This window comes from Homarus americanus, unplaced genomic scaffold (genome assembly GCF_018991925.1).
Source record: "Homarus americanus isolate GMGI-L3 unplaced genomic scaffold, GMGI_Hamer_2.0 scaffold32583, whole genome shotgun sequence".
NCBI lineage: Eukaryota > Metazoa > Arthropoda > Malacostraca > Decapoda > Nephropidae > Homarus > Homarus americanus.
In genome coordinates, this window is record NW_024713129.1 from 21,294,857 (window position 1) to 21,310,185 (window position 15,329).

A 15,329-nucleotide genomic window follows, 5' to 3' on the forward strand; every position below is an offset into this window, starting at 1 on the left:
GCTCTTGATGATAGAGCAGCGTTTCAGGACACTACCCGAGTGGTGTCCCACTCGCCTCAGTCATATTTAACCCTTTAGAAGCAAAGTATCACTTCGGTATTTTATTCTGACTAACGCCAGACGATTTTATTCAGCTGAGGGGAGCCCCTGCCCTCTAAAGGGTTAAAGCAAGTTTTACGGCTGGATGCATTTCCTTTCGCCAACCCACTTTTACAAACTGGGAGCTAGGCATTATATGTTGGGCTTCAAAGCTCCCTTTTAGCTGGTAAGGAAGGGTAGCAACTCCCTTACAGCTACAGAAATATTGTTGACATAAAGTTGATAAACTAATTCATGACAAGAAACTTTGTGAGAGAAGGCCTACTGTATAACAGAAAAGTACCAAATTATTTAAGGCAATAATTCTTCATCTTAGCAAAGTAACACCAGTTTTGATAACAAACATAAAACTGGTATTCATTAGCATCACAAGTTTAATAATGAATTGAGCACTCAGAAGATATGTTCGTATAAAACGACAATTACACGAAAATATTAGCCTTTATGTAGGTAAAATATTGATTTGTCGTAAAAAAATAATTTAATCAATTCACTAGCTGTGTTTCAATTAGGCCACGAGCCAGTACTTCTTAAACTGGGGGGTGGGCAAGGCGCCAATGGAAAGTTTCATTCTGTATCAAAGGATGACTTTAAAAATCTTGCCTTGCGGGAGTTTTGGCCCTTTTGGGTGAAATACGTAACAGTGTAACACAAAGTACACCAGTGATGCCCTTTAAGTCACAGTTCCCTTTTCATTGACGCATTTGTGTGAGGAAAGATTTTCAGCGAACTAAGCTTGATGTGGAGAGCAGTCTTCGATGTGCACCCTGCCAGACACCACGAAATATAGCAAGACTTGTGGGTGAAAGAGCCAGTACCAGCCATCTCATTAAAAAATTAATTGCTTGTGATACCTGACATGTTTTAGCTTTGTTTTGCACCACCGCTCATCACACACTATCATACATCACCAAGGAAGTGAGGGGTGGTGAGGAGGTAAGTGAAGTGTGGTGGGGAGGGAAGTGAAGTGTGGTGAGGAGGGAAGTAAAGTGTGGTGGGGAGGGAAGTGAAGTGTGGGGGGGGGAAGTGAAGTGTGGTGAGGTGAGGTGGTGAGGAAAAGCAGGTGGGAGGGAAGTGGGGGTGTGGTGAGGAGAGGAAGTGAAGGGTGAAGAGGAGGTGAAAGTGGTGGGTGAGGAGGAGAAGTGGGGGTGGGTGGGAGGAGGGAGGTGGAGGTGTGGTGGGGGGTGAAGTGTGGTGGGAGGAGTGAAGTGTGGTGGGGAGGAAGAAGTGGGGGTGTGGGGAGGGAGAGGAGTGAAGTGTGGTGAGGAGGAAGAAGTAGTGGGGAGGGAAGTGAAGTGTGGTGGGGAGGGAAGTGAAGGTGGTGAGGAGGAAGTAAGTGTAGGTGGAGTGGGGAGGAAGTGAGGTGAGTGGTGGGAGAGTGGGGAGTGTGGTGAGGAGGGAAGAGGGAAGGGTGTGGTGGAGGGTGGGAGGTGTGGTGAGGAGGTGACGTGAGGGGGAGGGAGGTGGGAGTGTGGAGGGAAGTGAAGTGTGGTGGGGGAAGTGGGGTGTGGTGGGGAGGGAGGTGGTGTGGTGAGGAGGAGTAAAGTGTGGTGAGGGAGGGAGTGGGGTGTGGGTGAGGAGGGAGGAGTGAAGTGTGGTGGGGAGGAGAAGTGTGGTGAGGAGGGAGAAGGTGGTGGGGGGGAAGGAAGTGTGGTGGGGAGGAAGGAGGTAGGGGAGGGGTGGTGTGGTGGGAGGAAGGAAGGTGGTGGGGAGGGAAGGTGTGGTGGGGAGGAGTGAGGAAGGTGAAAGTGGTGGGGGAGGGAGGCAGGGGGTGGTGGGAGGGTGAGGGAAGTGAAGGGTGGTGGGGAGGGAAGGAGGGGGTGGGAGGGAAGTGAGGGTGATGAGGAGAGAAGGGTGGTGGAGGGAAGTGAAGAGTGGTGGGAAGGAAGTGAGGGGTGGTGGGGAGGGAAGTGAAAGTGGTGGGAGGGAGAGGTGTGATGGAGGAGGGAGTGAGGTGTGATGAGGAGGGAGTGGGGGTGGTGAGGAGGGAGGTGGAGGTGGTGAGGATGGAAGTGGAAGTGTGGTGGGGAGGGAGTGAAAGAGTGGTGGGGAGGAAGGTGGGGGGGGAGGGAAGTGAAGGGTGGTGAAGGGAGGAGAAGTGAGGGGTGGTGGGAGGGAAGTGAGGGGGTGGGAGGAAGTGAGGGGGGGTGGGGGGAGGGTGGTGGGAGTGAAGGATGGTGGGGAGGGGAAGGGAAGTGGGAGGGAAGTCAGGGGTGGTGGGGGGAAGTGAAGGGTGGTGGGGAGGAAAGTGAAGTGTGGTGGGGGAGGCAAGTGAAGGGTGGTGTGGAGGGAAGTGAGGGGTGGTGGGGAGGGAAGTGAGGGATGGTGGGGAGGGAAGTGAGGGATGGTGGGGAGGGAAGTGAGGGATGGTGGGGAGGGAATTGAAGGGTGGTGGGGAGGGAAGTGAAGAGTAGCCTGAAAAAAATCAATATTGGTAAGGAGGTGCAATATCCCATTTTTATGATTCGGTCGGGGCACAGGTCATAATCTGGGGGAAAATATTAATATTGGTAAAGTGGTGCAATTCTCGCAAGGGCCAAACCTGTCTTTTTTGGGTACTTAGGCGAACCCGCCAAAAACGCAATTCTCTCAAGGGCCAGACCTGTCTTTTCACACATTTGGTCTCCGTTTATGCTGTTTCTTCATCCCGTTGGGACATTTGATACGCCTCCTTACTATTGTTATGACCGAGGTGCATCCTCTTGCATTTCATGATGCTGAATCTTAACAGCCATTCCTTTGTCCACTCCTGAAGCTGACAGAGATCTTTCTGTAGCTCCTCACAGTCTTTGGTTCTTAATTCCCCTGAATAACTTGGCATCGTCTGCGAACATTTGTATGGGGGGGTGTATAGCTTCTGGCATGTCATTAATGAAACAAACAAACAAACAAAAATGTATACCATATTATAGCACATTATATGATGAGGGCTTAATAATAATTATCACTGTTTATTTCCTTTTGGTATAATAAACTTACAAATTATATGGAATGTGAATACCGTATCATTACTGCCAATGTTCACATTGAGACAACTTTATACCACACCCTCACTAATACACTACCACTACACCCTGTGGGGTATGGGATGTTTGGTTCACACTCAGAATGGGATGGAGAAAGGAAACTCACAATGTGCTCTCTGTATACATGTTGTATTGGATGTACAATGCAGCTTGGTGCTGGGAAGGCAGCGTGGTTACAAGCGTGATGTAGAGAGAGCTGGTTGGTGAGGATGCTCAGAGGAGGACAGCTTGTGGGTCGCCATGCTCGCCGGCGGGAGCGAGAGCCGCCAGGCAGTGGCGGAGGAGGTGGTGTTGCTGGCTGGTTGGTGTAGGTAGAATGAGGGTGGTAACCACGAGGTCAGGTCTTAAATAGCGGAGGTAGGCGTGGCTTAGTAGTTGACCTCCGTCATGTAAGGCAGCGCTGGTTGACCTAGACCACGAGGCATACACTGGGGAATTCGCGGGGTCAGCTACCCAGCGACAAACAGCGTTTGTAGGGGAGGAATCCACTACAATCTCACTAATACACTACTATTACACCTTAATACACTACTACTACCCCTTATTAACATATTGCAATTATATTCTAATACACCACAGTTCCCCTACACCCTTACGAATACCTGTACACTATCATTACACCTTAATACATTACCACTACACCCTACACCTCTATGAAATGATAATAATGGTTGCTCCTCATGTTTGAGGCTGGTCGGCCCTACAGTCACCTAGGTGTGAATTTGTTTAGCGTATAAGCTGTCACCAAAACAACAACCACACCCTGAGTTAATGAGCTGTATGACCAACTATCAAGTAATAATCTAATAACACTGGACAGCTCATCAACTGCATGCGGTCAACAAATCCTCTGACAACCTGTAAGAGGTTTGAATAATAGACCAGGTTCCTTGCAGACTTTAGTACTCTAGCGTCAGATGGTGACTGGCAACCGGGCGCTGCCACAGACAAGCTCCCACCTCAACACATGGGAAAACATATCGTACGATATTACTCCATTTCACAATCTCACATCTCCCCCCAAGTTAAAAGGAAATGACAATGCACATTTGAGCTAACAAAAGGAAAACAATGCATTCATAAAAAACAATAATGCAAGAAAAAACAAGTCAAACAAGGAGACACAAAGGAAAAAAAAAAACTCTTAAACTAATTTCACACCACATACACTACACCACGTAGTAAGCCAACCAACCCGGGGGCCTGCGGCCTCTCCCGGGCCTGGCCACGCCCGACTGGGAAGGGGCCGGGGGTGCGAGCGAGGGCGCGGGTACGGAGGGCACCGCAGAAGGGGGTCCAGGGGGCATAGCTTGATGCACCACCGGAGTGGTAGGTACAGGCGTGGCGCCGCTTCCCAGGTGGCGTCTGTTGCGGATGGACACCCTGCCACTGCCAATCAACCTGACGGCATACTGCCTGTGAGGGCGGGCTTCTACCACTATGCCTGTCCTGTCCCAGAGCTTGGTAGCTGCGTTCTGCACACGCACCTGCGTGCCCACGGCTAGGGGAGTCAGCTGGCGGAACACCTCCCCCCGCGACAGAAGGACCCTGTCCTGGGTTTCGGCCAAGTGCACCTCCCTCATACGAAGTGCCCGCCGCCAGTGATGGTCCACCTTATAGTGCTGTCTGGCCACAGGAACTTCGTCACGGAGCTGGCGGCCGGTGGCAAGTTGGGCGGGCGACTTGTTCACCCCCTGCAGAGGCGTGTTCAGGTACTGGAGGAGGGCCTGGGATGTCCTATCGCAGTCCAGGCTACCCCCGGGGCCAGTGTTATCCCTGAGGAGCCTCTTGGCCGCCTTGACCCCAGCCTATGCCCTGCCATTGGACTGGGGGAAGTGGGCCGACGAGAGGCGCACCTCGACCCCCATGACTTGAGGAAATCTGTCATCTCAAGGATCGTGGTGGCCTCGTTGGGGAAGTGGGCGATCTCCAGCCAACCTGTGAGTCGGTCAGCATATGCTAGGTACGTGTGGCCCTGCAGGTGGAACAAATCGGCTACCACTTGTTGAAAGGGATAGTCTGGCGCTGGGGTCAAGACCAATGACTCCGGAGTCTGGGAAGGGGTGTGGGTCTCACAAGCAGCACACCGGGACCGATGATACTGCAGGTCACCCTCCATGCCAGGCCAATAGACAGACTGCCGGGCCCGCCTGATCATTGAGTCGAGGCCCTGGTGCCCCACGTGCAGGTTAACTGCGACCCGGTGGCGGACGGAGTCGGGGATGACAAAGCGCACGCAGCCCTGGTCAAAGGTGAAGGTGACCAAACCCCTGACCACAGCCAACCTGTCCCTCACCGAGAAGTACGGGCGCAGGCAGGCCACCTCCTGTGACTTGTGGGGGCGGCAGTCGCCCGCCAGCACCCTCGACACTAGAATCTGGTATACTGGGTCGTCCGCAGCCGCTTTGCACACTGTGTCTTCGTCCATAGTGATGCACCCATCCTGATCCAATGCTGTGATTGTGACTGCACACACTGCAGCGAACAGGTCCTCCTCTTGGTCTGTCCTCCGCATCGGGCGCCGCCCTGAGGGAGGGGAAGCGGGATAGGGCGTCAGCTGTACAGTTCCGCTTCCCTGGCAAGTACTTGACCGTGAACCGGTACTGCAGGGTCTTCTCCTTGAGCCTGAACAGGCGCGGATTCGCCACATCCGTGAGGGCTCTGTCCCCTAGCAAGCCAACTAAGGGGCGGTGGTCCGTCACCAGAATGAGGTTCGGGTAGCCAAGGAGGAACAGCCTGGCCTTGCGCAGGCACCATACCACAGCCAGGGCCTCCCCTTCTACTGCAGCGTAGCCGGCCTCGGCCATGCTCAGATGCCGGTAAACCGCACAGAGCCAACCGCCACCCTCCCCTGCAGCAGAAGGGCGTCTCTGGAGAGGCACAGGCACAGTATTGTTGAAGGACGACGAAGCCAATGCCCTCCCTGCTCCAATCCGTGACAGCTGCCGTAGGCCTGGATTTGTCGTAGTACACCAAGCCGTCCCTGGCCAACTGACAGATGGTGTCCTGGGCCTGGCGAAACTTGAGCAGCTGCTGGTCGTTCCAATACACCCGCTTGCCCACTGGCTTCTTGAGGAGCTCACGGAAGGGCTCCATCACAGGTGCAGTGGCAAGGAAGGGAGCCAACTGGTTAACCAGGCCATGCCAGAACCTGATGTCAGTGATTGATGGCTGATCAGGCATGGGGAAGTCCTTGATGGCTGACAGACGTTGGGCAGTGGGCTGGTAGAGGTCCCACCCCAGGAGGAAACCCACAAACTCGACTTCTCTCCTGCAGAACAAGAACTTTTCTGGTTTCAGTGTGATACCTGTGCGAGCGCAGGTCTCCAGAAAATCGTAGGTGTGTCAGAACGCCCCCTTCACACTGGAGTCATACAGGAGAGTGTCATCCACGCACTTGTACTTGCGGGGCACATCCTGAATAGCGTCGTCAAACCTCTTGGTGTAGGCATCTGAAACTGAACAATGTCCCATGGGCGTCCTGCAGTATCGAAAACGGCCCCACGGTGTGATGAATGTGGTCAGGCGTCTACTCTCCTCCTCCAACTCCACCTGATGAAATCCCCAGAAGGCGTTGGCGACGGTTTTGAACGAGTGCACTGGCACCCTGGACACCATGTCGAATGGTGCAGGTGTGTGGTGCGTCTCCCTCAGACAGCTTGCATTGAGGCGTTGGAAGTCTACAGTGTGCCTGGGCTGACCGTTTTTCTTGGCCACCACGACCATCCTGGCGCACCACTCCGTAGCCTCACCAGCAGGCACTGGCTGGATGACGCCTCTCCTGAGGTCCTCCTCCAACTGGGCCTTCACCTCCACTTCCCAGTGTTTCGGAATGGGAGCAGGTGTGTGACAAGCGTAGGGGGTCGTGCCGGGCGTCAGGTGGATACGGTGAGGGGGACCAGTCATGACTGGCAGTGGGGACCTGCTGGTGTTGAATGCGGTCGATGGAAAGTGCGTGAGCAGCCATGCCTCCAACCTGGCCACATTCTCCTCCAAAGGAGGCAAGGGTATCTCAACTGGCCTAGGAGGGACATGACTGCTCTCAGGTAAAGGGTTCGGGGGTAGGTTGTCGGCAGTGTGCTGCCCCCCTCCATCGCCCACGGCAGCCACAGCATGCCTATGGAGCGGGAAGTCGACAGGCACTAAGTTGAGGCACTTGCAGACCTCCAATGACAGGTAGAGGGCCTTGGCTGTCTGCACAAAGTAGACCTCCTGGACGGTGGACCCCTCACCCACACTGAGGCTGCAGGGGGCAGACCCCAGACACTTGAGCTGTTTGTTCGCCATGTCCCTCAGGCCATTACGGGCCTGAAGTTGCCCCGGACACAAACCGATGTCCCGGAGCAGGGATGCCCCTGCCCCACACACACCATAGCACCCATGTCAGCCACAGCCAGCACAGGGGTGGCGGGGAAATTGCCCCCAGCCTGGGTCACGAACACTTGTAACCTGGGGTGGCGGGATATCTGGGCTGTTGCCACTGTGACAGCACCTGACACATCCACAGAAGCACTTAGGGCTGTCTTACTCCTACAACACCTTTTGATGTAACCAACCTTAGAGCAATTGCGACATGTGGCCCCACTTGCAGGGCAGTTGCTTTTCCCGGAGGCATGTGTCATGCCGCAGTTCCCACAGTGCCCACGACTGGGGTGTCCAGTTCGGGCGGCAGCTACCTCAGACTCATCTGTCACATCATCACCAACCACCGCTGCCTCCGCGGCTGTTCCCACCACTGCCTGGCCAGACGTACGACACAATACACCAGCATCTCTCACTGCTGCCTCAAATAACATACACTTGTTTCTAAGCACTTCAACACTCTTATAACTCGAGTACCCCTGGAAAATTTCCCTTTTCAACAATGGGTTACTCAGGTCCACCATAACTTTACGTAATAGCATGTACTCAGAGAGGTCGTTATCACAGGTGGGACATTTAAATTCACACTCCACTGCCTCTGCGAAGCATTGTTGAAAATACCTTTTCATGGGCCTTGTTTGCTGTTGAAAAACTCGTTCCATTTCACAGCTTGGTTTGACGATTGAAGAACCACTCCACTGATGGCATCCAGGGCTTCCTTGGGCGAGAGCTGCTCCCACTGACCGCTGGGATATCTCAAGTCAATCACCCTTTGGAGTGCAGGGACGCAGTTCAGGCGAATGTGGAGAGTGGCCACCAGTTGTGACCATCCGTTCAACAGCACCCACGACTCCATGTCCTAAACGCCGCTGCTGGCATTTCTGCCTCACACTTCTCTGGAGCGACTGCTGCTGAGGGCTTCATGACCGGCATGGGAGCATGACCGTGGCCACCAGTAGATAGAGACGCCACCTGAGCCATCAATGCACTCATGGTCTGTTGCTGAGCGCGCCTGGTGTTCCCCGCCGGTGTAGAGATGCCTTGGCGTCCCTTTGAGGGCGTCGAGAATCGTGGACGTGTGGGGGCCATGTTGCCGCTCTTGTCAGGTGCTGTTATGGGGTGTTGGGCCCTGGCATCCTACTCAGTGTGCCATGTGAGAGGTTTGAATAATAGACCAGGTTCCTCGCAGACTTTACTACTCTAGCGTCAGATGGTGACTGGCAACTGGGCGCTGCCACAGACAAGCTCCCACCTCAACATATGGGAAAACATATCGTACGATAGACGATAGTACTCCATTTCACAATCTCACACAACCTCATCTCCATGAAGACATTTATCTTTTAAATGAATCAAGTTCTTTCTTATAAACAAGTTCACTGACTCATTGGTGCCCAAGTGTATTGATAAACAGTACGTACTAAATAGTCCTGGTATACAGTATCAATATGATGGAACATTATAGAAATACTGAAATTTACACCCATCCCACCACCACCCCGCTTCCATCCCACTCTTTCTCTGGCTCCCTGTTTTTCCTTGCCTGGCATCTTTTACGGGTGTTTTGAGTCATTCTTTTATGTTAATTGTAATTTTTTTTTTAGGAAGGTTTAGTGAACATTCCAAGCAAAAAATAACATTTGTCTTGGGGGTTAAGTGAATATCTGTACAGTAGTATTTGGGGACAGAAAAATAGTATAATTTTTATAACAGGCAAAATTCACAATCTATAGAGTCAGTTGGAACCTAACCCTGACAATTTTCTGAACATGTGGTGTCTTTAACCAGAAGCTGTTACTGGGGTGGGTATCTGCTAGTTTCAGGTATGAACACTCAACTGAGTAATGAACTATGAGGTGCTAATAGACTTCTATTAAGTCACACCTTACCCTTCCACAGTATAGTATAAGCTAGGCAACTGCAGATGATCTAATCTCTTTAGATACCTGAAGTGGCAGTGTGCAGGCACCAGTCTGGTGGCCCTCTCTTGGATGTTCTCAATCAACTGACAATCTCTACCATATCTCAGGGACCAGACAGAGTGACAGTACTCCAAACAGGGAAGCACCTCACCTTTGAAGAGCATTGTGAAGGACGGATCATCTAGCTAATTTACTTGATTTACCATTGTCAACACACCAGGTCACTTTTCAATCAAAGCAATACAGTACCTGAAACATAAATATTCCAAGTAAAGTAAACAAATGGAACCTAGTTTGAGACAATATTAAACTTCAGAAACAGCAGCACGCTGGACTCAACATCAGTTTGGAAATACATAACCATTTTATTGAAGTACAGAACACTGAGATCCCTACTGATAAATCTTCATCCCCTATTATGCCAATTTAAATGAAGAATGTTTAGTTAAACTCTAAATCTGATGATATTCAATGGGACTGTGATGTGATTCAATGTATCCTTTAAAAAAATATCCAAAATGTATGTTGCATTTGTGGATGTTTATGCTCATACTTATACAGTGTGCAGTATTTGTTTGCGATATCGCTTTGATTGAGTGAGGTTGGCTTCTTTCTGAGGCAATAAGAGGCCTGTGGTGTATCTGAGCATTACAAAGGAAGCATTGTAACTAATTGTGTTTACTGAAGTTCTGTTTTCTACAAAAGCAAACAAGCGGAGAGGATTTGCCTGGAAATATTTGAATGACATCATCCATATGAAGAGAGTACTGTATTTTTTTTCTTTTAGAATTAAAAGATCTAGGTACAGTAAGAAGTGTAATGCTAATCATCATCATCATCATCATTATCGCCATTTTGTAGCCATTTTCCGTGCTTGTGTGGAAGAGTTACTGTGTCAACAACAACTCCACTTGTATCTCTGCAGCATAATAAGGCAACTCTCCTTTGGAAATTTAGTGGGTTATAATAATCACAATACTTTATGAACAATCTTAATTATAAATGCACACATACAGTAACTTATAAAATAAAAAGAAAAACTATCTGTCAGCAATTAAATGGAATATAAATTATTTTACTTAGGGTGCTTTCAAAGTATTATTTATAACTAATGCTACTACATAAACACATACTCAAATCTCTACATACTTACTACATAAGATTTGTTTGTAATACAAAATCAGGCTAAAGTTTGAACAGCTTCGAATTTGAATCCAAGACTTCTGCATTGCCTGGGTGGTGCACTTACTAATCACATCAATTCTAATCAATCTTGCTTTCCTCCCTGATGACTGGGTAACCTTTCATTCATTAAGGACTAGTTAGGGCAGTCACTCTACCATACTACATACGTATACAAATTAAGTATTTTCTTCAAACATCATACATAATTATTAGAAAAAAATGTCCTTAAATTCCAAATGAACTTAATACATGTAAATTAAATATTGTATACAGTACAACAAAAGAATACAATATAATTTGGTTATGCTTAAATTATGTTTCCTTCTTAACCTTATCTTCAGTACTGTATACAGAAATAATATTTTTTAAAGACAGTTCTTTAAATGATAACATTTAAGTACAGTGAATAACTCTAATATAAGAGTGAGTTAAAGTATTAATTACTGTACAGTATACTGCTTATTCTTGTGACTGTTACACAATTTGTATTTTGGAAGATTTTTTGTCGGTTAAAGTCAACTTTAAGTCTAAATACAGAAATTGCAAGTTTTTCTATATTTAGACATAAAGTTGATTTTAACTGACAAAAAAATCTTCCAAAATGCAAATTGTGTAACAGTCACACGAAGTACTGTACTGCAGTTTAGTTTTTACATGAGAGAAAAGAAATAAAAATTACTCTGAAACTTAGTCATCCTTTAAGTGAATGTCATTCAGAACCTTAGTGGAATTAAAACTTTCACTTAAGAGGTTTGAATTACATGGAAAATTGTAAGTTTTTATCCAATATTCTGCCTCCTATAACATAGTGTAAATACTGTAAATACATATATACTGTACTGTACTATATTAAGTGCATTTTCAATGCACAAAAAATTCTTTGGAATTATTCCTTAAAGCTACAGACTTGTTAAACTATTTTACAGTTGTTGGCAACAAAATGAGCAATACCCGGTACTCTACACAGAAAATGAAATTCATATTGCAAAGTCAAATTAAAAGAATGATTTCCATCTTCTACGTAACCAATTTTTCTTACTAGATACAATGACTTTTATGTGATATTAAACCACAAGATAGTATGCTGTGATCTCAAATTCTAAACTTGTACAACAACTCCGATTATTATCTATGTCATGAAAATGACAGGAAATAGCTCCTACTGTAACTGGAATGTTCAGTACAGTATACTAGTTTACAGACATAGTGGTACAGTATATGGGGACCACAGGCACATGTACACAGTGGATCTAGTCAACCTATATGTACAACACAACTTAAGTTGGACACCAACAGCAAAAGGATAAAATTCTCAATACAGTACAGTAATCCTTCGCCAACCACAAGGATTATAATCTAGAATTCTCCCATGGTTGGCAGGGGATGGTCTAATGGGAAATAAGAGCGAGGGAATATGACCCCAGAGATACATGCCTAAAGACAAGTCAAAAGTTATAAATAAATACGGTACATCAGGCCTCGACGCTCTCCCCGGCAATGCAAAAATTGCGCAGTATGTGTATGATGTTTTGTACCCTAAAACATTTTCTTATGCAACTGTGTGTATGAACAAAATATTTCAAAATACTCTACAGCAAATTTTTTCTGCCATGAGACCACACACCTAAGGAATGACAACATATGCAAAGGAGCTGCGCCGAACAGAGTAGGTTCGTATCTGCTTTGTACATCTGGCATCCACATTTCTCGCTTATCCCAGATCAAGAACACTCGTGGATGTAGTGCGAGTGCCAACGGTAAGGAGGCGTATCATATGTCCCAACGGGATGAAGAAACTGCACTATTTGAGACTGAATGTGAGAAGGACCTCGGTGTGTTGTTGACAATGAGCTGAAGTTCTCGGGCCACTGCGAGAAGGTAAGTCAGACAAATAAATTATTGGGTCTTATAAGAAAGTCATTCAGATATCTAGACGGTCTGTCCCTCGTAACGATCTTCAAGAATGAAGTCCCGCTTAACATTGTTTTGGTGCTACGTCGCTAAACTTTAAAGACCAAAAATTTGTTTAACGGGGAAATCCGATACTACATCGTTTTGCATCGTCACAGACTACATTTTACGGTGCATCACCCGCTCTCGTCTGGTAGCGCTATGCTCTCTCGGCTTGGCGCAGAGTCTCAGTGACTCACCACCCTCCTCCTCTCCCGCCCTCCTCTGCTCCCACCCTCCTCCTACGCTCCCGCCATACTCCTTCTCTGCTTCACTACCCACCACACACTCGCTCTACCACCTCCACCCATCTGTGAGTACCAATATAAACTTAGTAGTTGTATGTGTATGCATTATTTTCGATAGAAATGGCAATGATTTTCTTCATATGTAATGTATTTCATGGGGCAAAGGGAGGCTCAGGAACGTAACTCCTGCATTTTATCTATGTCTTATGGGGAAAATTGATCCGCTTAACGTTGTGTTTTTAGGAACGTAACCCCGACGTTAGGCGAGGACTTACTGTATTTTGTTTTATATTGTAAATTATATTTTTGTACTTCCATTGATGTTTATACAGTACAATACTGTACATTATTATAATGGAAAATTTTGATGCGAAGAAACATGAAAAGTCTTCAAAACATTTTATATTGTATTCATTAAAAATTTTCATATATAATGATTAATAATGCATAATAATAACTCAGTGAGTGGCTACACCTGGACCACAATGGGTGTGACTGCCATTCCCACCCTCCAACCCTGGGAGTGTTAAGTGATGAATATTGCCAGGACAGTAGAAAGCCAAATACTGTACAGTAATGTATTATATGAAAATCCAAATCAAGCAAATTGATTTAAAGAGATTAGAGAAGGAAGAGGACCAGGGCATGGTACATGATAACAAACTGTCCTTTGAGGAACATATAATGTGCTGTAGGATGAAGCAAACAAGATGAAACATTCCCGCATGATGGACTAGAAATCTCCCACTTTGGCTGTGGAAACCCGCGGATGTTCAAAACTGGATACTGGCATTGGTAAAACAGTGTACAATATATAAAATATGGATACCTAAAACCACTGATAGTTAGCCAACCCGTGTCTGGCGAGGAATTACTGTACAGTATCTACTGGGTACCTGTTTTTTTGAAGCCAGATGAGGAGTGATTCTTATTTCTAAAATCATTAAATTCTACACAAAATAACTAAATAAACAAGAGGATCAGTTTCCTTTTCAATTTAATTGTAATGTCTTTTCATTCAACATGATAATCAATATTCATTTAACACCCAGCACTTGCTCTACAACACTTTGATAATGCAACTTTATTTACAGTCTGGATATATTTTTGTACAATGTCTATCAGCAACTATGGCAAATTCTGTGTTGTTGGCTAAATATTTCCAACTAAACAATCGAGAATATCTCACTGCACTCATGTCAGAGTCTTATGTTCATATTCTCCCACAAAAAGAGGCACTGGTCTGTCTTTTGTATAAACTCTATATTGTCAGTGTCAATTTTCTCTCTCATTGTCTGTCTGTATGAAATCCACCAAGACAGGTAATAATTTGCCTTTCACCCAAGAAGTACTTCCATTTTCCAGTGGAAATTTCAAACACAGTAACAACTGGTTCCTTAATGAGAATATCTTTCTATAGCTGATCTCTTTTGTTAGTTTCACTTTGCATAATTTATTTCTTTACAAACAACATCACTATATAGAAAATGCACTAGGAGCCACTGGTCACAAAAACTATGCTCTTTGTGGCATAATGTAAAACATGACTTACCATGTGTTTGTTGCACAATATTTCCAGTTTCAAATATCTTGGCACACCAATCCTTCTTGCTACACTATAGTCTCATTTCACAGTGTTCCACAGCACAGTCACACTGGAGTTGTAGAGTGTCTATAAACTCCAGTGTGTATGTCAAGGCATTACTTCTGGTCATCAGTCACAATAAAATACTGTATCTCTTCAGGCCATTATTTTTCAACTGTGTTTTTGTCATAATACTTCATTACAGTTACTCTCAAAATTCCACTTTGGGTTAAATGAAGTGAGGTGTTACGAAAACTAGAATCATCAGTTCTGAAGATATAGTCTGAAAAACTTCTGAGCTGCATTCAAATTATTCAGCAATAATGTGAGTCTTACATCAACTTACTCTGCTAGACTATTTCATTATCATCGTGCCTTGCAGTGCAATAAGCATATTTCAGTTAACTTGAACATTAAATAATAAAGTTAATTAATGAGTGAATTCTGCTATCTTTTTTACAACATTGACATCATTAAGAATAAGCTTAATAAGGGCTCGAGCCTGGAGAGTAGCTGGATCACGTTCCTCACTGTCTTCCTCACACTCCTCATCTGCAGTGTCAGCTGACAGCCCCATTTCTGCTTCAAGCACTGAAAATATTAAAACAAAACATGGTTTATTAGTACAGGGGGGGGGATAAATAACAAAAAATGGCACACTAGTACAGTATCTGAAAGACTGAATACTGTGCACAAAGAAACAAACTATATCAAAGACTCATAATTATCCTTTTATGGCCATTTTCCACACTTGGGTGGAATCCCATTTGATGGATGAAGAAAGGAGAGATGCCACTATGAGGACCTAGGCAGAGCCTGATAGAACCCAGGAGACTCCATGGTATGTAAATTATCCATCCAGATAATGTTTTGCTGCATACAGCTGTATCCAGATTTGGTATACTGTAGGTTTTCTAAGGTGTGGAAGGCTGTATCCATCTTGCCTGCAATG

The 15,329-nt window shown here is 46.3% G+C and overlaps 1 protein-coding gene across 3 annotated transcripts in view; it reads right to left on the reverse strand.

Moving 5' to 3' along the window:
* Positions 1-13,186: 13,186 nt before the first annotated feature.
* The window catches only part of LOC121869233, a 59,329-nt gene continuing 57,186 nt past the window's right edge, over positions 13,187-15,329 (reverse strand). For all 3 annotated transcript variants that reach the window (XM_042370491.1, XM_042370484.1, XM_042370476.1), the window contains one exon: positions 13,187-14,968. In XM_042370491.1, coding sequence (XP_042226425.1) covers positions 14,808-14,968 — 161 coding nt within the window. In that variant the 3' untranslated portion in view covers positions 13,187-14,807. The remainder of the gene's footprint in view (positions 14,969-15,329) is intronic.